The sequence below is a fragment of the Ictalurus punctatus genome, chromosome 24, assembly GCF_001660625.3.
Source record: "Ictalurus punctatus breed USDA103 chromosome 24, Coco_2.0, whole genome shotgun sequence".
NCBI lineage: Eukaryota > Metazoa > Chordata > Actinopteri > Siluriformes > Ictaluridae > Ictalurus > Ictalurus punctatus.
The window spans coordinates 15,892,264-15,917,047 of NC_030439.2; the positions used below are offsets into that span (position 1 = coordinate 15,892,264).

At 40.0% G+C, this 24,784-nt stretch overlaps 3 protein-coding genes across 6 annotated transcripts in view; 1 reads left to right on the forward strand and 2 right to left on the reverse strand.

The window, feature by feature from the left end:
- The window catches only part of dennd3a (DENN/MADD domain containing 3a), a 33,672-nt gene extending 24,309 nt beyond the window's left edge, over positions 1 to 9,363 (reverse strand). For 3 of the 4 annotated variants that reach the window (XR_008393407.1, XM_047150762.2, XM_047150761.2), the window contains exons 1-6: positions 9,186 to 9,363; positions 3,575 to 3,768; positions 2,847 to 3,114; positions 2,638 to 2,753; positions 830 to 960; positions 626 to 737 (exon numbers count right to left, since the gene is read on the reverse strand). Coding sequence is in view for 3 of the 4 variants with exons in the window: in XM_047150762.2 (XP_047006718.1) it covers positions 626 to 737; positions 830 to 960; positions 2,638 to 2,753; positions 2,847 to 3,114; positions 3,575 to 3,658 (711 nt within the window). In the remaining variant the exon portion in view is untranslated. The remainder of the gene's footprint in view (positions 1 to 625; positions 738 to 829; positions 961 to 2,637; positions 2,754 to 2,846; positions 3,115 to 3,574; positions 3,769 to 9,185) is intronic. The other variant, XM_017454609.3, reaches the window with a different exon arrangement.
- A 1,257-nt stretch (positions 9,364 to 10,620) lies between these two features.
- Positions 10,621 to 21,133, reverse strand: klhl7 (kelch-like family member 7). The gene is made up of 11 exons (XM_017455323.3): positions 20,933 to 21,133; positions 19,543 to 19,645; positions 19,283 to 19,376; positions 18,363 to 18,487; positions 16,666 to 16,841; positions 16,341 to 16,515; positions 15,905 to 16,047; positions 15,169 to 15,409; positions 14,425 to 14,626; positions 13,164 to 13,261; positions 10,621 to 11,190 (listed from the first exon to the last, which is right to left on the reverse strand). Exons 1-11 carry the CDS (start codon positions 21,065 to 21,067, stop codon positions 10,832 to 10,834), a joined length of 1,851 nt encoding a protein of 616 aa, XP_017310812.1. The 5' UTR covers positions 21,068 to 21,133; the 3' UTR covers positions 10,621 to 10,831.
- LOC124626276 (uncharacterized) lies at positions 11,078 to 13,577 on the forward strand. The gene is made up of 2 exons (XM_047150764.2): positions 11,078 to 11,216; positions 11,340 to 13,577. The coding sequence occupies exon 2, from the start codon at positions 11,749 to 11,751 to the stop codon at positions 12,697 to 12,699; it is 951 nt and encodes a 316-aa protein (XP_047006720.1). The 5' UTR covers positions 11,078 to 11,216; positions 11,340 to 11,748; the 3' UTR covers positions 12,700 to 13,577.
- Positions 21,134 to 24,784: the final 3,651 nt, after the last annotated feature.

Below are 24,784 nucleotides of genomic sequence, written 5' to 3' on the forward strand. Positions count from 1 at the left end.
AACTTGCAATAATTAAGAGGAAACATGAATTCTGCTCTCTACCAGAAAATCCTAAAGGAGAATGTCTGGTCTTCAGTCCGTAAGTTGAAACTCAAGAGCAACTGGATTTTGCAGCAAGACCTCAACTTTGTACCATCCATCAATCCATTTTCCATACCACTTATATAAAACATTTATTATTTGGTTATTATTGTCAAATAAAATGTTTTACAGTGTAATTCAAGTTTGCATAGATAACCTGTATATCTATTGTAAATGTATTGAAAGTTATAGCTACTTAAAAAAAAACAACCGAACATACAAAATTGTGATTTCTAAACACTTAAATTTTATTAAAAAAAAAGTAAAGACATCATGAAATGATGGATTGTCTGTTGTTTCGGCAAGGAAACAACATGCAGTTTTGTGATGGAACTACGGTGGATCTAGGGGACAGGGCTTTTCAAGTGGATCCGAGAAGGGGACAATAAAAAGTAAACAAACAAACAATCATTCTATTATTCTTCACTGTTATTCTGTCCAAACTGTATTATTTTGGTGTCTCTAGTCTTCCCTAGGAAATAAATATTCACATCTGACAAGAACTAAAGACCAATTTTCAAATAATTTCACTAAAATAGCTCACCACTTGGAGCTGTCCTGGTGGTGGGATAGGCACCAGTGCCAGTTTGGCTGAGAATTCCTTCACCTGTTCCTCGAACTCAGCCATCCGGCAATTCTTCAGCTGGACCAGGAACCTGAGAGTGTTTACAAAAGACACTGGATGGAAGTTCTCCAACAATAATTCTAGCAGCTTTAATGCATTATTAGTGGTGGCACAGGGACTCACGAGGACAGGCAGTCTCTGAGAGCATTGTAGTAAGGGTATTTGGAAATGAGGCAGATGGCATAGGCTGTGAACAGCTTTGGTGGTTTGGATAAATAGTGGCCATTTCTGTATGTAATAGTGTCCACCGGTACCTAAAGCATAAAAAATACTGAATTTAATGATACTAGTTTATTCTAATTAATTATTTTATATCTTTTCTTTCCACATAGTATGGCATGCTTGTATATACAGTCATGTGAAAAAAGCAGCACACCCCATGGAAATTGTTGGCTTTTATAACATATTTGGACAAGCAAGCATTTGATCCTCTTTGAAACTGTGCCTATTAAAAAAAGTTAATAGAGTGTATCAAAGGACACATAAAATTGTGGTCATTTTTTGTGGTCATTTTCACAATTTAAATATACAAAAAACAGATCAGTCACATGGAAAAAGTAAGTACATCTCAACATCTATCACACCTTAAAATCCATCACGTTAGAATCAGGTGCTCAAGATTGGGTTCCAGTAAGCAGAACCTGCTTAGGGAGTGAAGGTGGAACCTGTCTTATATATACCCCTCTCATATCTAGTGTGTGGTGTTCCCTTTGCTATTGAAGTGTGTGTTGTCATCATGTCAAGATCTAAAGAGTTCTGTAAGGCCTTGGTTGTGGATGCCTGTGAGTCTGGTAAGGGATTTAAAAAGATCTCCAGATTATTTGAAATACATTGTTCCCCTGTAAGGATAAATAATCTACAAAAGGTGCAGATTTCAAACGACTGCCAATTTGTCCAGGACTGGCTGTCCCAGCAAATTCAGGCCAAGTGCAGACCATCTGATATAAAAAGAAGTCTCCAAGAACCCCAAAATTTCATCACACACTAGTAAGTCTTGCAACTGTTGGTGTCAAAGTGCATGCTTCTACAATCAGAGATTCACAAATTAGTCACAAATTTGACCTGCATAGGAGGCGTGCCAGGAAAAAGCCTTTGCAAAACTACAGTTCACCAATGAGCATGTAAGCAACGACCAGGCCTTTTGGAATAATGTGCGCTGGTCAGACGAATCAAAGATAGAGTTGTTTTTGCACAGTAACAGCAGACATGTTTGGTGCAGGCCAAAGACAGCTTTTCAGGAGAATCACCTCATACCAACTGTGAAGCATGGTGATGGAAATGTTATGGTTTAGGGTTGCTTCGCTGCCTTAGGGACTGGACAGCTTGCATTCACTGATTAAACTATGAATTCTGTATGAGGTCAAAGAGTGCTTGAAGATTATGTCTGAAAGTTGAAGTTGAACCAAAAGTGGACCTTTCAGCTCAAAAAGAAGAAATGGAGGGTTATAGAATGGCCTAGTCAAAGAATAGTCAAAAAAATGTTAATCCCATTTAAATGTTGGGGGGGTTGAAATGGGCAGTACATGCAAGAAAACCCTCAACCATCTTGCAACTGAAAGAATATTGCATGAAAGAGTGGTCAAAAATTCCAGCAAGCCTGGTGGACAATTATGTAAAAACGCAGACAATAAGTTTTTTTTTCTGCTAAAGGGGGCAATACTAGCTTCTGAGGCCAAGGGTGTACTTACTTTTTCCACAGAAGAATACATCACATCTATTGATATTTCTGTTGAATAAACGATTGAAAAAGCTAATTTTCCTTGTGTTTTTGTTCAAGTACATCAACTTTATTGATAGGCTTTATTTCAAAGAGGATCAAATGTTTGCTTGTCCAATTATGTCAACAAAGCCAACAATTTCCATGGGGGGGAGTACTTATTTTTTCACACAACTGTAAATATGCACAAGACACATTGTGCATGTGATCTCACCTGTATTTGTTTGTAATACTGAACCACCACTCCATGTGTCTGGTTCCCAAAGACATCCGTGAAAACCAGGAAGTGATAAGAGTCCTCTTGATTCTCAGTGACGACTCTCAACCCACCTAACCAATAAGAGAGAAGCGAGATACTGTTACCACCCTTAATAGTGCTAAAATATTCTTCTGATGTATGTGAGCAGGTTCAGAGAGCTTCACCTGGGAAACAGAGCTGGGGCAGGGCAATAAGGTCGATGTCTTTAGGCACACTCTGATCTGTCGTGGTCTTGGTCCCATTGCTGGAGGACACAGAAGGGCTCTCTTTTTTCTTTTTTAAGAACGAGCGTCTTCTCTGCACCCGACTGAAGGCTGGGGCATACCCTTCACCATCGATTGTTTTCTCCTTAGTCACAAATGGTGGGGCATGGACCTGCAACACCTCAGCCTCCAACAGCAGCTCTTTCTCTTTAACATCCTGCAGCCAAGACTGAGAAAATGATCATTTGTTATTACTTGTGACCTGTAATTGTCTATCCATTTATGCCTTGGTAACAATGTAGAGTTCAGTGTGATAGTTTGCATCCCCCTTGGTTTCTGGGTGATAAAATGAAACCCATACCTTTATTTTACTATTTTCAATTATTATGTTTATTAAATAGAACATGGCCGAACATGACCTAAATATTACAGCAGTTGAGTCAAGATTGTGCCCCTGACAAGCACTAGATAATTCATGTGAATATGCTTCATTGAGGTATGCAATGACTCAAACTCTTAAGCAACAGTGGTAAAACAAATATAAAATATATTCTGATAAAGTGTTTACCAATATCATTATTTGTAATTTGTGATAATGTCGGAACATCTGTAAAACCTGGCTCACATTTAAAAGTCTTCATAGTAAGGACATGCAAACTTCTACATGCAACTGTACAGAATCGCATTACCACACATAACTCCTTCAGATGATCACTGGACGCTCCTACAACCACACAAGCTTCCAGCAGTCCCAGTGGGATGTTATTCGCCATCAGAAGGAGCAAATCCACGCCTCTTCTGATCACATGCACAGTCTATGTGATAACCCTTTCTCCACTCTCACAATAATCCCGCTTGACAATGTTCAGGCCACTTGGTGTAGCTTCACAAAGCAAAAGGGGAAAAAGGATGAATATTGATCATACTACTTGTGTCAGGAAGTAACTAGCACAGTGACATTGTGGTCAGCAGCATGCATTAGACATACATGACCGCAACACCACTAAGACAAGTAGGAGGTTCTGGTCTCATAAAAATGACAAAATATGGGGTACAATTGATGCATCTTAGTTTTTTTGTTTTTTTAAATAGCAAAAATCAACAATCAACATGATAAAAAAAAAATCTCCTGTAATAAAGTTATATTCTTCTCATTTTATACAGTGCCTCCAGAAAGTATTCACTCCATAGAAATCATTGCTCTTTTTGCTGTATTGTAATATCAAATTTAAGTACATGTAAATGAAGTAAAATGTCCTCAAAATAAAATAAATCTTAAAAAAAAAAAAAAAAAAAAATGCTTAATTGAAAAATATTGACCCTCTTTCTTTTAACAGTCCAAATAAGGACCAGTACTTCATTTTCTTGAGCACTCACAATAAATATGTTAAACAAGGTACACGTGTTAATTTCAAATCCACACAAGTACAGTTGTATATTTGATTGACTTTGGGAGGTCTCGCACCTAAAATGGCCGATCAGATCATTTCTTGCTGTCATGAGTACAGAGGAACTGCCCGTGAAGGTTCTAAAAAGATCAGCAAAGCTTTGAACCTTAATATGAGCACTGCGATATCATTTATAACAAAGCAGAAGAAATTATGGCACAACCCAGACATTATGAATACTAAGTGCTTGGGCAAGAAGGGCAAGTGTCCAAGAGGCCAGCTATGGCACTGAAAGAGTTACAGAGCTCACTGGCTGAAATAGGAGAACCTGTGCAGACCTCAACAATATCATCAGTTTTGCACAGATGTGGCCTCTATGAGAGAGTGGCCAGAAAGAAGCCACTTCTGAGAAAAGGTGTACACAAAGGCATGCCTGGAATTTGCTAGAAGGCATGTGACAAAATCGGAGAGCTTTTGGAAGAAGATTTTCAGTAATTTGATCTAAAATCAAAGCATTATGTTTAGCGCAGGAAAAATACAGCCCAACACCTAGGAAACATAATTCCTCCCACCAGCGATGGCCGATCTAGCACCATGCCCTGGGGTTATTTTCAACAGGAGGAATTGGATATCTTGGTACCATCAAGGGCAACATGGATGGAGCCAAATTAGGCAGGCCAAATGATCGAGGACAACCTGTTCTAGCCAGCCAGATATCCGTGTCTACGTTGATAATTTATGATCCAACAGGACAATGAGGGCACAGGGCAAAAACTACAACTACAAAGGGGTGGTTTGGGGGGGCGGGGTTGTGTATTGGAATGGCTGAGTCAAAGCCAAGACCTAAATCCAAGTGAAAATCCATGGCTTGATCTGATAACTGCTGTTCGTCAACATTATCCTTCGAATTTTCGATTATGGCCTCTGACGATTATGAAGACGTGTATAAGGTTTAGTCACATTGGACAGAAACTTTCTCAGCACAGATAAGCTGACTGTAATCATCTTCAAGTACGCTTTCCATTTTTGAACAGTTAAAAAATTAACCCCACATTTAAAATCCATCCCTGTACTATTCAGGGTGATAAAATGTATCATTTAGAGCAGTGTTTGTAAAAGTGTGGTCTGTGATTTATTCTTTTTACAGCGGTGGATATCACAACCCACCATTATTAAAGTGATTATATTTATTCGATAGTTTCACTGGTCATTTAGATCAAATTTCAAACATTAGTTTCAAACATTTTCTCCTGCAACTGTCGCCTCTGGCTTCCTCAGTAGGTACCTGGATTTCTGTAAAGCTGTGTTGTGACAAGGTCTATTGTTAAACACTACATAAATAAAATTTAACTGAATAACATACCTCAACGTAAACTCATTTTTGGTACTAAACTGAATCTTAAAGCTTTTCTATCTTTAAAGATTCCTTTCTCATTTCTATTCTGAATTAGGGGAAGGAAGGGATTCATATTTAAACATACACTGGTTCTGATGCCCACTGAAATAGCTTGATGGATTCATCCTTTCATACCCGGAAAACAAACACAAAAGCTAGTGGCTCTCCACCCTTCCTTACTTCTAAAGGGAAAAAACATTCTCTCACTGACTGGAAAATTAAAGTAAGGAAGCGACATGTATTCAAAGGATTCAGTGAATGAACAGAGAAACTGATGTTAAAGCAGCCTCACCTTGGACTACTAAAACTCTAGACTAGGAGTATTACAAAATTTCACAAAATGATAACCTAATCTAAACAGATCATGGTATAAACCAATCAATCAATCACCATGGATGGGGTGCCAACCCATTGCAGGGCACAACTGCACACACTACGGACAATTTATAGATGCCAATCAGCCTACATTGCATGTCTTTCAATAAAAGCACCCGGAGGAAACCCCCAAAGCACGGGGAGAACATGCAAGCTCTGTGCACATGGGGCGGATGCTGGAATCGAACCTCCAACCCTGGAGGTGCAAGGCAAACATGTTAACCACTAAGCCACCATGCCCCCTGGATCCCTTAATTGCTCTTTTTTTTTCTTAAAAATATATATATTTTTTAAAAATCTCTTACATGTGGTTAGTACGTTTGCCTCCCACCTCCAGGGTTTGGGGTGAGATTCCCGCCTCCACTGTGCGTGCCCGGAGTTTGCATGTTCTCCTCGTGCTTCGGGGGTTTCCTCCCCCAGTCCAAAAGCATGCATTGAAATCTGATTGGTGTTTCCAAATTGTCCGTAGTGTGTGAATGGGTTTGCGATTATGCCCTGCGATGGGTTGGTACCTTGTCAAGGGTGTCCCCCGCCTTGTGCCCCGAGTCCCCTAGGATAGGCTCCAGGCTCCCTGCAACCCTTTGTAGGATAAACAGTCCAGAAAATGGATGAATGGCTGTATGCAGCCAAACCTAGATAGCGGTTTTGTTTAGTTCTGGTTATTAATGTAATGTTCTTCTCTGCATTTGACAGCCGTTGCGTATGCTAAAATCACAAATATGCTGGAGGTAGGAACTTCAGAGGGAGTTCTGAGGGTGGGGCTGAGAAAGATTTGTGCAACTAGACAGATCAAATGAATCAAATCAGTGAATCATTGTATAGGGAAACTGACCCACTCTTGCAAGACAATGAGTTGGCCTTGTAAATGCATACTGTAATCCCTTTACAGACAATACTTGACCCTAAACAGGATACAGTCATGCACACATCAAATGCAACGTGCATTTCTGAAATGTTTTCTGGTCTAAAAGTTCATTGAACAACTTAAAATGGAATAAAAGTCTCAGAAGTCGACATACACATGGGAATTTAACACCATCCATCCATCCATCTTCTACCGCTTACTCCTTTTCAGGGTCACAGGGAAACCTGGAGCCTATCCCAGGATGCATCGGGCACAAGGCGGGGTACACCCTGAACAGGGTGCCAGTCCATCGCAGGGCACAATCACACACACATTCACACACCCATTCATACACTACGGACACTTTAGACATACCAATCAACCTACCATGCATGTGTTTGGACTGGGGGAGGAAACCAGAGTACCCAGAGGAAACCCCCTTTTAACACTTTTTGGAAAAATATCTTCCAAAATGAGTCATGCTTAATTTATATTTATGGTATTTGGCAGATGCCCTTATCCAGAGCGACTTACATTTCTCTCATTTTATTCACCTGAGCAGTTAAAAGGGACCAGCATTCCCTCACCATATTCTCTTTTTCTTGCTATTGAAGTTAATGAGACAAAAAAAAAACCCCGAAGCTTGTCATGTTACCGAGAAACTGCATTTATCATGTTGGAAAATGTCAACTTAATTGATTAGATTAATTAATATAAATCTTATAGTTGAACTACAGCCGGTTAAAGAAAATTAACTGACCAATTGGATTTGAGCATTTAAAGTCGCTGTGGTATAAGCTACGTCACTTCAATCTCTTAACATATAGGATATTTATTTTAATCAATCTGCTTAGGCATTCCTTTCTTATTAGTAGGTTCGAAGCACCACTGACTCATGATTATAGGCCGCTAACAAGATGAGTCGCTTTAATGGCAATTACTTATGTAGGAAATTTTTATGGTTACAAAATGCTTCTTCTACCCTTCTTCTCTGTCTGATTGTTTGTTCACACGTAAGTGTGTTGTATAGATGAGCATAAAGATATCAACCTGTCAATCAAAAAGCCATGACATGGAGTCTTAATTCCAGATTCCTGGAATTTTTTTTTTTGCATTCCCCCCCCGAACAATGATACTTAAACCTTAAATTATGTAGCAGTAATTGTCGAATAACTTACATGTACAATTATACATGCAAGATATTATGTACATATATATTAAGTATATATGTACAATAAGTGGTAGAACCTTAAAGGCAACTCTGAGCTATTTAAATATTATTTTGTCATCTTTTTAAAAGCTTCCAGGATTAACAAGCCACTGGTGACACTCAGTTTTCACCTTTTTATAGGTCACTTACTGTGTGAACCAGTTGATTTTCTGGCACATTTATGGGTAGAAACTATTTTATTACACTTGTGCATGCTTGCAAATCTGCACTTACAACCTTTCCCTCCCTCCCGCTTTTTTTTCCCCTTTCCATTATCTCCAACTCCCAAACTAACATCTGGTTTCCATTGACAAGGGGGGGAGAGAGAGAGAGAGAGAGAGAGAGAGAGAGAGAGAGAGAGAGAGAGAGAGAGAGAGAGAGAGAGAGAGAACTTAGTGAAGTATGTGGATTGGGACGCAGCCATCAGTCTTAAGGCAGGGCATGTCTGAAGTAACGCGTGCTGGGACAGAAAGTGCATTCATACCGCAAGAAGAAGACGAAGAAGAAGAAGAAGAAGAAGAAGGGCTTGTTCTGACAAGCAACAAGTCAACATGAAATCTCGGGTAGTGTCAGCGTTTGAGTTTCTCCAGCTGGCGTTGTATTTCGAATAAAAAGTATGGACAAAAAACTTCACAAACGCAAAAGAAAAATGTCAAATGTACTACTACAGCGACCTTCTCACACTAACCCTGTAATAAAGCGTTAAAGTGACAAGGACGGGGAAAAAGGCATTTTATATTGACCTTACAAATGTTTTTTTTTTTTTTTTTTAATAAATAAAAAATAAAACACACACACACGCACACAGTCCGTGTCTTGTAAAGAAACAATGAAATAAATGAAAACACGGAAACCAAAACAAACCAACAAGAAAACCCCCCGAATATAAATCAGAAACACTAGCAGAACATGTGAATGGTTACAAATGTATACATAAACAAGGGAAATTCTACAACTACAGACATTCTCATTCTCTCTCTCTCTCTCTCTCTCTCTCTCTCTCTCTCTCTTTCTTTCACAAATACCACACATAAATACCGACCACAACACTTTAATCTCCACTATAATAAAACAAGCGTCAACAAACCTGAAGGAAATTGCTGCTTTTCCATGTGCCCGTCAATCACTATTAAAAATTCCCAATTTTAAAGCTTCCCCACATCCGGAATTAGTTTCTCAGGTGACAGCCCAACCTGTTCCAGGTAAATGTGACAGCCCTACGTCATGCAACGCCAATTTCCCGTGTCACACTCGCGCGCACACACTTACACACAACCGCTTACTAAATCAAAAGACTGTCCTGAGAAACACTTCCTGTCAGAAGGCGCGCGCCTGCCTCTCTGCGCTTTATAATATCAAGGCTGCGTCCCAAACCTCACACTGACACACTACTTACTTCCAACACAGCGCACACTACTTACTAGTAAAGGCTTCCGATTTCGACATACTATGTAGTACAATAGGATGCGGAATGAGACCAAGCCTGACGATCCCGAATCAAATCGCTTGACCTTTTTTCTTCCTTAAAAATGAAACTGGAATAAAGTTGGTTGGAGGTTCGATATTCGCAGATATGAGGAAATTAAGGGACCGTCTCAAAAGTTACATACGACATTGTTAAACACGTTTCTAACTTCAATAGCATTTGAAGGAAATGACTTACAGTCATATAACCAACTGTACAGTGTTCATCTAGGTGCCAGGTATGACGCACACCTTTTATATTTTTGATATTTATTAAAATGAGCTATTAAATCACATGTAAATTCGACATGAGTGTCGAAACACTTTACAAACCAACTTTATGCCAGTAAAAATGGAACTCGTTATTAACAATGAGCGTTTGCCTACAAATTGTATAAAGAAATTCTAGTAATAATTAAGTGATGTGGGCAAAATGATATTATCTCGTGGTTGCTAGGTTACTTTTCAAAAAATGCATTAAGTTTTATAACGGTTTCGTCAAATTATATAATATTAAAACATTTGTACAAAGCGCCATCTTGTGGTTATACATGTACATTTCAGTCACCAGTTCATCAGGTACCTTATGGACGTTATTACTGACCCTGTCTGTCTAGTTCATTAAAAAGACACTTTGAACAATTTGCATATTATTATTATTATTATTGTACGTATTTTCTACTTCTTTCATTGATGTTGCTCTACTTTCACTTGTTTTCTGCATCACCCACAATGCTAATAGTAGTGGCAGTGAGGTTTAACCCCTCGCTTCAGCTCTACCGAGAGCGATGCAGCAGCACTTTATTACTTTTGTCTGTCCAGCTCTCACCTCCTCATGTATACACTCTGCCTTCATGCTAATACAACAGTCAATGACATCACACACTTATTAACCCCTTTGTTAGAGATGCACCTACCTTGGAGGTTACAGTTAGATACTGTAGCTTATTTTTCCCTTGCAGTTTGTACCTCTTCTTTCATCAGAGTCAGTTTCTGACCACGGTACTAGGTCGCTGTTGGCGACCTGCATCTTGGGATCTATTATATATTTATACAGGTTGTTATAAACAAAACTACATTTATTTTATGGAACATACAAAGTTGCCAACAGCTTTCTTAAGAAGTGTGTCTGTTTTATATCAATTGAACAAAGGATAATGATCACAATCTCTAAAAACAAAAACAAAAAACAATTTTAAAAAAAAATCACCAAGTCTGTACATGAAAAGCTATACATAAAATGCACAAAAATCCTGATCATACTTTAAATCAGCATTGTCCATGTGGTGTAGGAGCTGAGGATGTGGAAGATGAGGCAGACGATGTTGACGGTGAAGGTTCATGAAAAGAGCTCATTTCTTCCTCGTTGGCTCCACAGGTGTCTACCACACAGATGAGGCAGCTGGTAACAGGGAAGGCACGCTCTTTGCTCGACATCACCCATTTGTCTGTCTCTGTATGGTACTCCATGATATGACCCAAACGGCCCACTCCCTGGAATCCGGCCAGCACGTATATGACCGAGCCCACAGCTGCACACTTCACCGTCACGCCTCTCCACGGCATCGGTGACGCCATTTTCCACTCATTACTGCCTATTTCATAATACTCCACTGAATCCAGACCACCTGCAGTATGAAATATAGGCATAATGGTATGAACAATGCAACATAATATCATGGTTTTTATAATAATAATAATAAAACATTAATAGGATATTATAATATTGATTACACATGGAAATGGTGACCTGCTATACCATTACTGCCTGTTGCAGCTCCTCCGGTGATCATAAGAAGGATCATAAGATCCTTCAGCCTTGCCACCATGCCTAACACAACCAAAACCAAACAGACCTTCCCAGTGATTAAGGCTGTGACAACCCCCACTGGCACCGTTAATGCATGATCAGTGCCACTGGATCCATATGGCATAGGTCAGCTGCAGGGTCGTCAGCTGGGTACCACCGCTCAACAACATTTCGCTCCTTTAACTGCAGAACATCTACTGGTGGTGGAGCAGTGGCAGGGCCATCTCCCTGCCACCCCCTGCAACTACTACCCCAACACTTCTCCTTTCTCTGCATCCAGAGCCTCTTCTGCCAGGTTTTTTAGGTCCTTCCGCTGGTTTGCTCCAGTTACTCCCATATCCCTCAGGAGTCGAACAGTGGATGTTCCAACAAAGTCATGGCATCCTACTTTTACTGGGTAGATGATCGGCTCTCCAGCCAGCCGACGAGATCAAAGTACTTCAGCCTCTTCCTCTCAAAGGCATATTCTATTCTTGCCTCCCATGGGACAGTTAGCTTGATGAGGAGCATGGTCTTGGTGCCACTGGACCACATCACTGTATCAGGGCGGAGACTTGTGTTGGTGATCTCACTAAGGAACTGGAGCTTCCTGCCAAGATCAAGTCTTATTCTCCAGTTCTGGGTGAAAGGAACTATCCTTGAGGGAATTCTTGGCGTGGTGCTTGTGTTGCCCCACCTTCTCTCACAAATTGGAAGTGCTGACATACTGGTGGAGGATGACCTCTGCTTATGGCCCGTCTATGCCCCTCCAACACCTCGGCCAATCTGCTCAGGACTTGATCGTGTCACCACCTGTAGCACTCTTGGGAGAGCGCAATCTTGCAGCCTGAAGAAATGTGCTGGAGACGTGCATTTGGACTGCTACAGTGGGGGCAGCACACTTCCTGGCCAAACCACTGGTGCAAGGAAGTGTGTTGTATGTTGCCCTGAAAAGAAAACTAAGCCCTGTCTGAGGGATTTTCCACAGGTCTGCCATGCTGATGTTTTTGCCAACAGTGCCTTCCCACATTGTCCAGTCCCCTGGTTGTCTCTGTGCTACTGTCTTGATCTTATAGTGCTCATCCTCAACCAGTCACCTCAGACACTACCAGCTCCTTCCTCTCTTTCCTGTTGGCCTTGGACCAGACCTGCGGAGCTTCTCCCCACCCAAGATGAGTCCTTCCTATCTGGACTCTGCCGAGGATCTTTGTTTTGCAGCCTGCAAATTGGCAGCTCAACTTCAGCATGGGCTTTCCACTTGCGGCCCGTGTGGATCTTGACATTTGTACTCTGCCTGGTCAGTGGACTCCCTCACCCCCATACTAGCCTGGTCTTCTCCTGCTTGTAGCCCATGATGATGGACTGCAGTGGCAGCTGTAAGATGTTTTTCCAAAGAGACCTGTTTCAGATAGGCATCGTGGCAAGTCCACACACTTTTGGTTGAGAGAGTTGGCTTTCCCATCCATCTTGTTTATTGTGGATAAGGGGATTTCACACAATTTCAACGGCCATTATCGATGAAAGAGTGGCGTGATGCCCATTATCAGTTAGTTTATAATCAGTTACTGTCATTGACAAGGAACACAGTGGTAATAAATCTTTAGACTTTATATTTCATCCTCTCAGTGCGAGTGTCTTACGTTCTGTTTGTCTTTATTTTATGTTTACATGTTAAGGTGTCTGATAAAATCAAACCAAGTTTTGTAATAATGCACCACAGAGCTTTGCACCAAACCTAAGTTTCCCATAAGGTCTGGAAGTTTTGTCCAATCTTCCAGCCACTAGAGTTTGTGTCAAGGAAACATACAGTACCGAGGCCGTTCTGTCCACCCACAGCATAGATCCTCAAGTTGACCACCACCAGTCCATGGTTCTTCCTGGCCTCCCTCATGCCGCACAGCACTCTCCATCTGAGAGTACAGGACAGTTTAATCATCAAAACTTTCTTTACCAAATAGACCATCTGACTGATGATACGATGATATGTAACGGTGCATTAAAATGAGTGCAATCTAAAACCCAGTTTTAGACCAATCAGAATCAAACATTCAACAAGCGTTGTGTTTATAAACTGGTGTTGCTAATCCCTTGAGAAAGTGTTGATTCATTTTCAATAAAATTCCAGCTTCAAACCTTACATTAATGCTCTAACATATTATTGTTTATATAATAGCAACGTCTTTCTTTGTTTGTTTGTAATTTAACACCATTTTAAAATTTTCATGGTGGGAAACAGGTTAAAATGTAGCAAAATATGAAGAATCTTAAATCTAAAACTAAACCTGGCCTCACTTCATTAAAAAATCTTTTATAATAGCAACTTAAATATGTGTGCTGGATGCTCTGTTTATGGCTTCAGTAATGTAAGTGATAACAGGAAGTTCCACAATGTTAAATGCAAATATAAATGGGCAAAAAATATGACGTAGTTCTTTAATTAATAAAAAAAAAAGAAAAAGTAGCCGCCACATTACTGTGGTAGAAGAGGAACCAAATACCGTAGGTTCATGTTGTTATTGGAAAGTAATCATGGTACCTACAATTAATTAGAATAATAAAATGTTTCAACAAACAACACACAATGACTTGGAGACATTCTTAAACATTTACCCTTGTTAAAAATGCCATGAAGAATCCTTACACCTTCACAAATAGCAAGCCTGCTAATTATATGCCATAAAACCAGCATGCATTGGTCAGAATCTGAACTAACTTGACAGGTTGGCATGAGTAGGATTTCACTGGCTTTTATATTAGAAACTGAACTCATGTATGATGTTAGCCGAATCGCGTTTTTAATGGACGTAAAGAGAAAGTATTTAATGAAAAGAAAAGACAGTTTGAACCCAATCCATATAATCAGAATCGGCCATTAAAAAGGAATTAACCATTTATAAATCACACTTCTCGGTTCAGACCTTCATGTTCAGCTTTGTAAGAGGCGAATGAGTTGAAGCAGGCATGTCAAATTAAGGAAAACATACACATGTGCAGAGCATGAAGTCCTCCGTACTGAGCCTGGAACCCACTGTATATGAACTAAGAGGTCAGTGTATGAGAGAGGTGTCCTTACTCCTCTGTGTTGGGGTCGTACACTTCGCAGTTGTTGAGGACTCTGCCGGATACGTTATTCCCCAGACTGCCTCCACATACGTAGATCAGGCCGTTAGCCTCTACCGAGCCGTGGCTGCAGCGAGGCTGGAGCATGCTGGGTTTGTTCTGCCACGTCTCTGTCCGAGTGTCGTAGCACTCAAACAGGTTCAATGCAGAACTCCCTACGACATACACACACACACACACACACATACACACACACCAAAAGTTAGACGGGGTTTACACCCTTTACTAGTATTAGTGTTTAATCTAATTAAGTAATATTATATCTTTTGATATGAAAATGTGAAAATAGTGGAACAACAGAATACAGACAAGTAAAACGAATGATTTTAGAATGAAAGAACACTTTCGTGTTTATTTCGAAGTGTTTATTTCATTAAATAAGCATGACAGTGTTTTATTCAAGCTACTTGAACAGTATGTGTGATTACCATAAACAAAGATGTCCTTGTTTCCCTGTACTTTATATAAAAAAAAAAAAAAAAAAAAAAAAAAAATATATATATATATATATACTTGAAGGTAACCTATAATGGAGATCTAAGTGCAGTTGCTGAAGTCTGCCAAAAAAAATGTACAAAATATGCAACTATATAAAGCAATAACATCAGACTCTGCCTTTAGATCTGCTATTGCATTATATGTTTTACTCATTCTAGATCAGCATCAGCCATGTTTTTCACTTCCTCTACAAACTCACCCACTTCTGAGCCACCTGAAGTGTAGATCTTGCCCTTGGATGCACAGGCTGCCAGACTGTCTCTAGGGTTCGGAGGCCCCAGTTTGGAATACCAGCTGTCCTTCACCACATTGTAACAGTCCATTCGTTTAATGGGGAAAAGCTGTGATCCTCCAAGGATGTACACCACGTTGTCCCAGAAAACAGCCGCAGCATCGCGTCGTTTCTCAAAGGGGCAGCGGATATCGGTCCAGCTGTAGTCCTGAAATGGCCATGAAGAACAGATACGCGCATGAGGAAACGTTCAGAATCAGTGTACGACAAGAGAATAGTTCACTGCGTTCTAAATCTTTGTTCAATATTTAATATGACACAGTTGCAGAAGTGCCAAAATCGCATACCCCCACCCCCCACCACCAGATGTTCGCCAAACAGCAAGAAACAGCAAGTCTGTTGAAATCGGTGAAAGCAGCTCCTCAAGACTCACAAGACCGAGACTCGTGAATTCATCCGTCAAATTTCACCTAGATAAAGTTACAGTAGAGTGAATCGAAAGTAACCACTACCAGAAGCAAAGGTGTCTTTCACATCCCGTGTCCTTTCCCCTTCTGTGAATTGCCTTTTTTTTGCTGGGCGAATCCCATTTGTGTTAGTTCAGACCACTGCATTATCTGCAACACTATGGGTAGCTAAAGCAAAAAGGGTAGCTTTCTTTTGACTCTGTCTATATGTGTTGGTAACAGGTGACAGTTTGCACCTTGGGGTTGAAGTAGCGGCAGGACTGTGGCTGTGAGCCACCGAACAGTGCGATGCGGAAGTCATGTTTCTTGCGGCGCGGACGACTGCTCTCACCCAGTTCCTCTCTGTCCTCAGGAGACAGGAGATGGTAACGCATTCCGCCTGACCCACACACACACACACGTGCACACAAAACAGGAAAGACGCCTTATTAACTACCATTTCATTCAGACTGTTGGGTGCGCCGTGTCATGATGCTTTTGGAAAACTCAACCAAGAATCAGTCATTCTAATCAGTGCTTTATTTTTAATCACATGTAAAGCATTTAAAATTATATTTCTAATGTAACAGCTGCTATTACAGATTTTAAAAAAAATTCAGACTAAAAGTAATGAATCCTTAAATGTTTGTTTTTACGTTTGAATGATCAGTGCGGAATGATAAAGCGACTCACAGATAACCATTTTGAGGCACTCGGGATTGTCTTGGATGAGAGGCTCAGCCTGCACGGTCTTACTCAGGAAGTTTTTGGACACGAGTGGGAAGCGCACTTTGCTCAGTATGTCCACGATGTACTTCTGCCGATTCAACACGTCATACTTCAACCACCGCACGGCAGCGTCATAGATCTGCAGGAGTACAGACATATCATTTCTACAAGACGTCTAGGACTTTAATTATAAAGTTATTATAATTCCTTCATAATGGGTGGGCCGTATATAAATGTCACAAATTAGTCTCCGTGACATGCCCTAAGACGTAGCTAGAATCTTTCTCACCTGGTCTTCGGCTCTGACGGTCAGTGTGTCCTGGTGAAGCAGATGTGTGACCTGCTTCACGTCCAGCTGCAGGAACTCGTCCAGTTTGTACACATCTGTAAAGTGCTGATAGATAAACTCGTCTGCAGCAGTCTTCAGCTCGGGACAGTGAAGGCACTCGGCCAATGCACTGATACCTGTGGAATTAATTTGAAGGCATTTACAATGCTTCTGTGCTTTTCCTACAGACTTATAATCATACTGTATACCAAAAATGCTGCTGAATTCTTGATTCTGATTAATCAGGAAGCGTGGATTAATTTTTATTATCAGCAGCTCCGGCAGTCATTTTGGCTACAAGGCAAATCGCAGGTTTATATTAATGCACGCCTTCTAATACATTATCGTTTCTATAGTAACAGCTCATTCGCTGGGACTTGTACGGCTGATGCTCCATATGATCTAAGACTAATAATAAACAGATAAAAAGGTTAGAGATATTTGTTGATATGGTGAAGCTGCTCAGTTTTTTAAGAGCCCACAGTCCCATCCACTTGATTTCTATTGGCTCACAGGAGCAAGATAATTTATACGTCAAATTTCACCTACATAAATTTAGAGTGAAGCGAAAGTCTATATTTAAGGTTTATGGAAGGAGTTTCCAGTGTACGCACTTTGTAATAGTTTTCCTCCATGGGAGAGTCATCAGAAAAGAGTACTTTGTTCTTTCCAGTTTTTACTTTTTTTTTTGTCTTACTAATTTTAAGAAAGATAAAAATAAAGAGAAGCCTGGTAAGGAAATGTCTGTTTATAGCTGCTATAATGTAAGTGATAACATGAACTAACTTGCCTAGCAGACATTCCACAATATTTAAAGTTATAAAGTATACGTGTCATTCAGGAATAACTTCAAATTGTAATTGTTGGTAAATTACTGTGATATAATAGAAATAAAGTACTTTTGAATGTGCTGTTATCAGAATAAAGAATCGATGACAAACCCTGTGTTTTATTCCTTATATACTATTTCATAGCATTAATGTCTTTATAATATAGTAGTATACAACGTGTCCCAAAAAGTTTCCATACACAGCGGACTATGTTTGCCAGCATTACGTCGGTTGTGCCTTCGTCAGTGGATGTTCGTGGGCGTCCACTTCTCGGTTGGTCCACAACACTTCCAGTCTTTTTGAATTTGTTAATAAGTTTGGCAACAGTATCGTGTGTGTGTGTGTGTGTGTGTGTGTGTGTGTGTGTGTGTGTGTGTGTGTGATGTGCTTGCCATGTTTCCTGTTAAAGTCCATCGTAACCTTCCGACAGCGTCCAGATCCAGCCACGAGAATGATTTCAATACTTCTTTTGACAAATGCATTCTTAAAGGCTATCTGGAAATATATATACTATACACTAGGTATGAAAAATTCTGGAAGACATTTTGCTAAATAGAATTAATTCACCCTATGTATGGAGACTTTTGGGGCACCCTGTAGTAAAGTAGTCAAGAGTAAAAATGAAGGTCTTCTGTAAGCAGGGGTGTATACACTTCTGAGCTTTTAGGCTCAGAACGTACTGATAAAGGACTAATGTGTGTCCAAGAACTGCTAAAAACACTCCTCTATTTCTTTTTTTTACCTAGAGGGTTAACAAAATGACAAAGAATAACCAAATGGCTTAATTTATTCTATGCAAAAGTATTTGCTTTCTGCAGGAATCCTTACCGAGACAGTTAGTTGCGTCTACTTGATCTTTCAGAAAGTCCACACACATTTTCTTTACTGGCTCTACCTGGTACTGGTTAGCAGCATTCAGCAGAGACTGGACGTTGTTGCTGTTGACAGAGATGCTAAAAAAAAAGAGAAAGGAAAAAAAGTATATCATTATTAAATCCGCTGTGTCTCTTCCTCAATTTTTATAAAAAAAAAAAAGAGAATTTTCAGGAGAAGACAGCAAAGGTACATAATGCATTCTGGATTTGAAGGCTTTCAGCCAACTCCAATATTATTGGCACTCTCCAATAGAAGGACAAATGTGATCGTATACAACCATCATCTACTACACCATCATTTGCCGGGTGTGTGTATGTGTGTGACTTTTGACTTGGAGAAACTGGAAACATTAGTGAATATAGAAAGAGGAGAAAGTTTCCTTGTAGCAGCTCAGAGGTGATGGCATTAAAGGCTGAGTACAAACCTACAAAGACAATCCTGGAATTCTGTATGTACATGGGGTGCCAGATGCTTCTCTAGACACAAAAGCTATGTTTTTTTTTTTTTGCAATAGCTATCTCAGTCATAGGATTTTAGTCTTGTTATTGAACCGAACTGTCTGAATTGAACAGTTCGATAAACAAATGTGGTAGGAATATAAAGAAGCTTGAAACGTCCTGCATGGAGGAGTGTTCAAAAAGTCTTTCCAAGATTCTTAGACATCACAAGAAGAGACTCAGTGCCATCAATAATTTTAAACCCAGAATCATTAAATTTCTTTAAATAGTACCTAAAAATATCACTTGCAGGTGTTATTCATTTTCATGCAGCGTGCCAATACTTCTGGAGTTCACTGCAGCCACTATGTTAAAGATGCTAAACTTAGCTGTGAATATTAATAGTCAATGTAAAGACTTTAGCGGATTTCATACCGGGCCGTGTAGACGAATTCCACCAGCAGCTCGATGATCTCAGGCTCTGCACCTCCGAGCTCCACCTCATGGTTTGTGGCCTCCATCATGTTGGCTGTGGCAGAGAAGGAGAGAATACTGTTCATGATGATTTTGGCTTTTGACCCAAACCAGTTAAACTGTCCTGCTGGATTCATCTATATCAGTCTAATAGTTGGTGATAAGTTACATCACTAATAAACACTGAATTTGCATTACAACACAGAAACACAGATTCTTACTGGTAAACATGAGGTTGAAGAAGTGGCTCGCAGCAGCCAGGACCACTCTGTGTGCGAGGATGTGTTTCCCCTGTACCACCAGTATAACATCGCACAAGATCCCCTGAACAGCAAAGAAGACATCTTGCTTTTAGTCATATGTTCATGACTTTCAGTTAAATCTGTTCATCTTTAAAACTGTACAGATTTTTCTATTGCCATTATGCTGCAGTATGAATTATGCTGCAATCCATTGTGTGTGCGCACACACACACACTGCACATTGAGCTAACAGCAGACTCATTATCCCTAATCATTATCCCTTATATTTTGCTATATTCATATATTCTGTAAGATTTTTGTCTTCTATTAAACAAGATTTTCAACCTACTATCCTACTACTAGCTAATGGTGGTCTATCAATATGTCTGTCTGTCAATCTATCTGTCTGTCTTTTAGTCTGTCTGTCTGTCTGTTTGTCCAGCCATCTATTTACAGTTATTGACAATTTACACACCACTATTAAATAGATAAATAGATAGATAGATAGATAGATAGATAGATAGATAGATAGATAGATAGACAGACAGACTAAAATATATATAAATAGACAAACAGACAGATGGACAGACAGACAGATACAGAAAGACAGATGGATGGACAAAGAGACAGATGGATGGACAAAGAGACAGATGGATAGCTAGATACATACATACAGAAAGACAGATGGACAGCCAGATAGATAAGTAGACAGACAAATCAACAGATGGACTGACAGACAAACAGATAGACAGACAGATAGACTAAAAGATAAATAGACAGACAGAAAGAGATAGACAGATAGATAGACAGAAACACTGACAGACATATAGATCCCTTATTTCCCTGCTGGACAAGAAAACAATAGAAACCATCACAGAAATTCTAACGGTTTCCATTACAAATACCATTACAAACCAGCTGTTAACCATTAAAACCATTACCATTATTGGTCCTTAATGGTATCCACTAGATATAACATGCTACCAACAAAAGGCAAAAAATTACCAGTAGAGACCCACAGGGACCATTACACTTTCCATTAAAACCATTAAATCCATTACAAAGTCTATGAGGGTTTCTATTGTTTTTCAGCAGGGATTATTAGAGTGCATAGTAGGAGATTGAAGTCTTGTTTAATATCATATTTATCTATCTGCCTATCTATCTAATAGTGGTTTGTACATTCTGAATATCTCAGACAGACAGACAGACAGACAGACAGACATTTCTGATTTCAGTTCTTTATTTATTCAACTGTTTTTGCAGCTTTATTACAGTACAGCACTGAGTTATAGGATCACATCAGACTGCAATCTGAATTTCAGAATAAAAACCTAACCATGACAGACCTCTAGACATTTTATCCTACCTGCTTCCTCAAGTTATTCATCATTCCCATTATATTAGACAGTAATCTATATTCCTCCTTGGATGCAATTTTCTTCTCGCTTTTCTTTTTAGGGCCTGAAGCTTTCTCGCAGGACGAGGAGGCCATCCTGTCCATGTCCTAATAACACTACACTAAACGTGGACTAACACACAATGTTAGACTAAACACACAGAGTCCGGCGGAGGTGAAGCCGGAAACCAAAAACCACAACATCTACAATGTATTCCCAACCTGTTTGTCAAAATAAAAGTCTGAAGCCCGTTAAAGGAGGCTGTGTCGGCAAAACTGAAAGCAACTTTTAGTTTGCAAAATTATTATCAAAACAATATGGGCGTTTCCCAAACGAAACGGACAGTTTAACCGTTTAAGTCAATATTTACACGGTAGCCTGGTCCATGCAGCAACGGAGAGCAAAATATTACTGCAATACATTATAGATTCGACAGGGGGCGACATACATAGGTTTGCATTGGATTTCAGTTGAAATATGTTTCTGGACAATAGCCCAATGAATTGCTGTTAGTTCTGTAGCAAAATACAGTGTTATTTTATTTGAAATAGGTAATTAATTATTTCAATCATCCATTTTCATGAGCTGCTTTATACTTTTTAGAGTGGTGGTGAATCCATATCACATCCAGGGAACGCTAGGTGTTAGGTGGGAATACAACCTGGATGGAATGCCAGTCCAACACAGGGCACTATGCCTAGTCACGCATTCACACCTATTCAAACTAATTTAAAGTTAAACTAGCTTCTGGTATTTTTTTATTTTGGAGAAAACCAGAGAACCTGGAGGAAACCCACTGAAAACATGCTCTGCAGGAGAGTGATCCAAACGTAGGACCAAACTGTGGACCCTGTAAGGCAGCAATACTATCCACTGCATCACCATACCATCTAGTGCTATGCACTACCTATACAACATGTATCTATCTATCTATCTATCAATCTATCAATCTATCCATTCATCCATCCATTTTCTTTACCACTTATCCTACACAGGGTCGCAGGGGGCCTGGACACAAGGTTGTGGACACCCTGGGCAGGGAGCCAATTTAGAGATGCCAGTCAGCCTACAATGCATGTTTGCGGACTGGGGGAGGAAACCGGAGGACCCGGAGGAAACCCCTGAAGCCCGGGGAGAACATGCAAAGGCCACACACACAGGGCAGGGCAGAATCAAACCCCCAACCCTGGAGGTGGGAGACAAATGTGCCCCCATTCTATCTATCTATCTATCTATCTATCTATCTATCTATCTATCTACAAAAAATATTAAAAAGGTACAAGAAATGTTTTTTTTATTGAATTTAGCATTAAGACATACAGGTAATATTAATTCTTAAACTAAAATCCAAAAGAATTCAAAGTGGAAGAATTCTATATCCAAATAATTCTCTTGAGGTACTTCATTTTACAAAAGAGATCCCCAAAAGAAACAGTGTATTCGCATTACTGTGTTCACAAAGTAAATTTGAAAGTTGTATTGGTATGTGATGTACACTAGATGACAGTGTTTCCCATGATCTGTATCAGGTTGGTGAAGTGTGGGCTTTGGTGAAGTGTAGGGGATGGCCTTGAAAATAAACAGTGTCTGCACATAATACCTTTTAAATTACTAACATTTATAGATTATATTGAAAAAAAAATGTTAATATGAGAAAGTGGGAATGAGACAAATTAAAACCTGTCTAACATCCTTCTGCAATCTGGCATCTCTTGTATTGGGGTAGATCTTCTGTGTCAGGTGATGTGCACATATCAGCAATGGTGGTTGTCTAGTCAGTTTCTATTAGCACAGTAGGTTAAACATCTCCTGTAGTCAAGCAGGTGGCAGGTTGACACCTGGTCTCAACTGATTTCAGCTTAATCACTCCAACTTGAAGGTAGGCCTGTGTCCATTATAAGCAGCAGCCAGGAGATGTCCCACTGGATCTCCAGGTATCCAGGCAGAGAGAGAGAGAGAGAGAGAGAGAGAGAGAGAGAGAGAGAGAGAGAGAGAGAGAGAGGTCTAATAACGGTGTTGTCCTCACTACATTCGTTTTGATGTCTATTTGTTTTGAAACCAGTGTTAGCAGAGCACATTACAATTTCCAAAAGATTGCACATATGATCAAATTTGTGCACCTTTATTTTAAAGCAGGTCATATTAACATAAGCAACAGGACTACTTCTGGCTAAAACTCATGAAGAACACAGCAAAGAAAGCGTATGTTAATTGACCATGCTGGTGTAGAGCATGTTAGGGTGTGGTTTAGTGTGGGTCTGCATTAGGATGGTGGTGTTGGCGGATGAGATAGAGGAGTAATGTGTAACATGGCACACCTGAGCTCTTAGATATTTTCAGTGAGCTGAGCAGAAAGTGGTGAATGGTGAGAAAGTAGAGGAGCTGCAAAGCTTCAAGGTTCTTTGTTTTACAAAATCCTTTACATTATTGCGGGCTGTGGATCAGGTGGTAGAGCGGGTCGTTCACTAATCGTAGTGCTGACGGTTCGATTCCTGGCCCACGTGACTCCACATACCGAAGTGTCCTTGGGCAAGACACTGAACCACAAGTTGCTCCCGATGGCAAGTTAGCGCCTTGCATGGCAGCTCTGCTACCATTGGTCTGGGAGTATGTGTGTGTGCATGGGTGAATGAGACACAGTGTAAAGCACTTTGGACAAAAGCGTTTACCATTATTGTCTGACTCCCATGCCAAGGGCACAAGCACAGATACAAATGCTGTGTTATATGAGTTGTGTACTGACAAGAGTGTTACAACAATATTAAATAAGCCAGTCATCTTTAAAAATCCTACAGCGTTTTGGTTACATGTGCAGTTTGTAATGTTTTAAAAAATTGTTTTTAGGTCTGTCATATACAAGTTATATAAACTGTTATATAAACTTTGCAGTATAGTCATGGTATCTGTGTTTTGTGGTTTCCACCCTGAAAACAGCTCCAGCCCCAGCTGAAGCAGAGCTACACATCTTTTTTCCATAAAAGCCAACTTATGAAAAATGAATTCCTATCAGATGGAGGAAGTCTTGTGAATTGCAGTTAGCCTTGCAGGAAGCAGAGGGCTTTAAAAATGCCAAACTGTTCCTTTAACAACTGGATTCTTTAAATATGTTTATTCAGGTTATTTCTGATAACTGAAAATTAATAACAACATCTTGCTTCAGTGGATAATCTCACCTCGATACAATAGATTTCTACCTAAGAACTGCTGCTGTAATCATAATGACTGTTCTGTGCCCCTCCCAATATTCATAATCTGCACATACTGATACTTTAATACTTTACTAATTCTTTAATAATAAGAATAATTTATATAGTGCTTTTCTAGGCACATAGGAGGTCTCCTCAAATCACCTAGGGTTAGTGTGTAGCATCCACCTGGATGATGCGATGGCAGCCATAGTGCACCTGAATGCCCACCACACACCAGCTGTTGGTGGAGAGGAGAGAGTGATGTAGCCAATTAAGGGATGGGGATTATTATGGGGCCATGATAGATAAGGGCCAAGGGGGAATTTCACCACAACACCAGGGTTATACCCCTACTCCTTTAAGAGAAGTGTCTGGGGATTTCACTATAATGGGGCATTAGGACCCACACAGACCACATGGTGAGCACTCCCTGCTGGTCTCTCACTACTACCACTTCCAGCAGCACCCTTAGTGTTCCCCAGGAGGTCTCCCATTTATAATCCTACTATCCAGTGTCACAGAAGAGGATGGGTTCCAACCCTGCTTAGCTTCAGTGGGAATTCTGGCAAGAGCTCCAGGGTGATATGGTGATTTAAACACACATAGTCTTGTTTGACTTTTTACAGTTGTTGA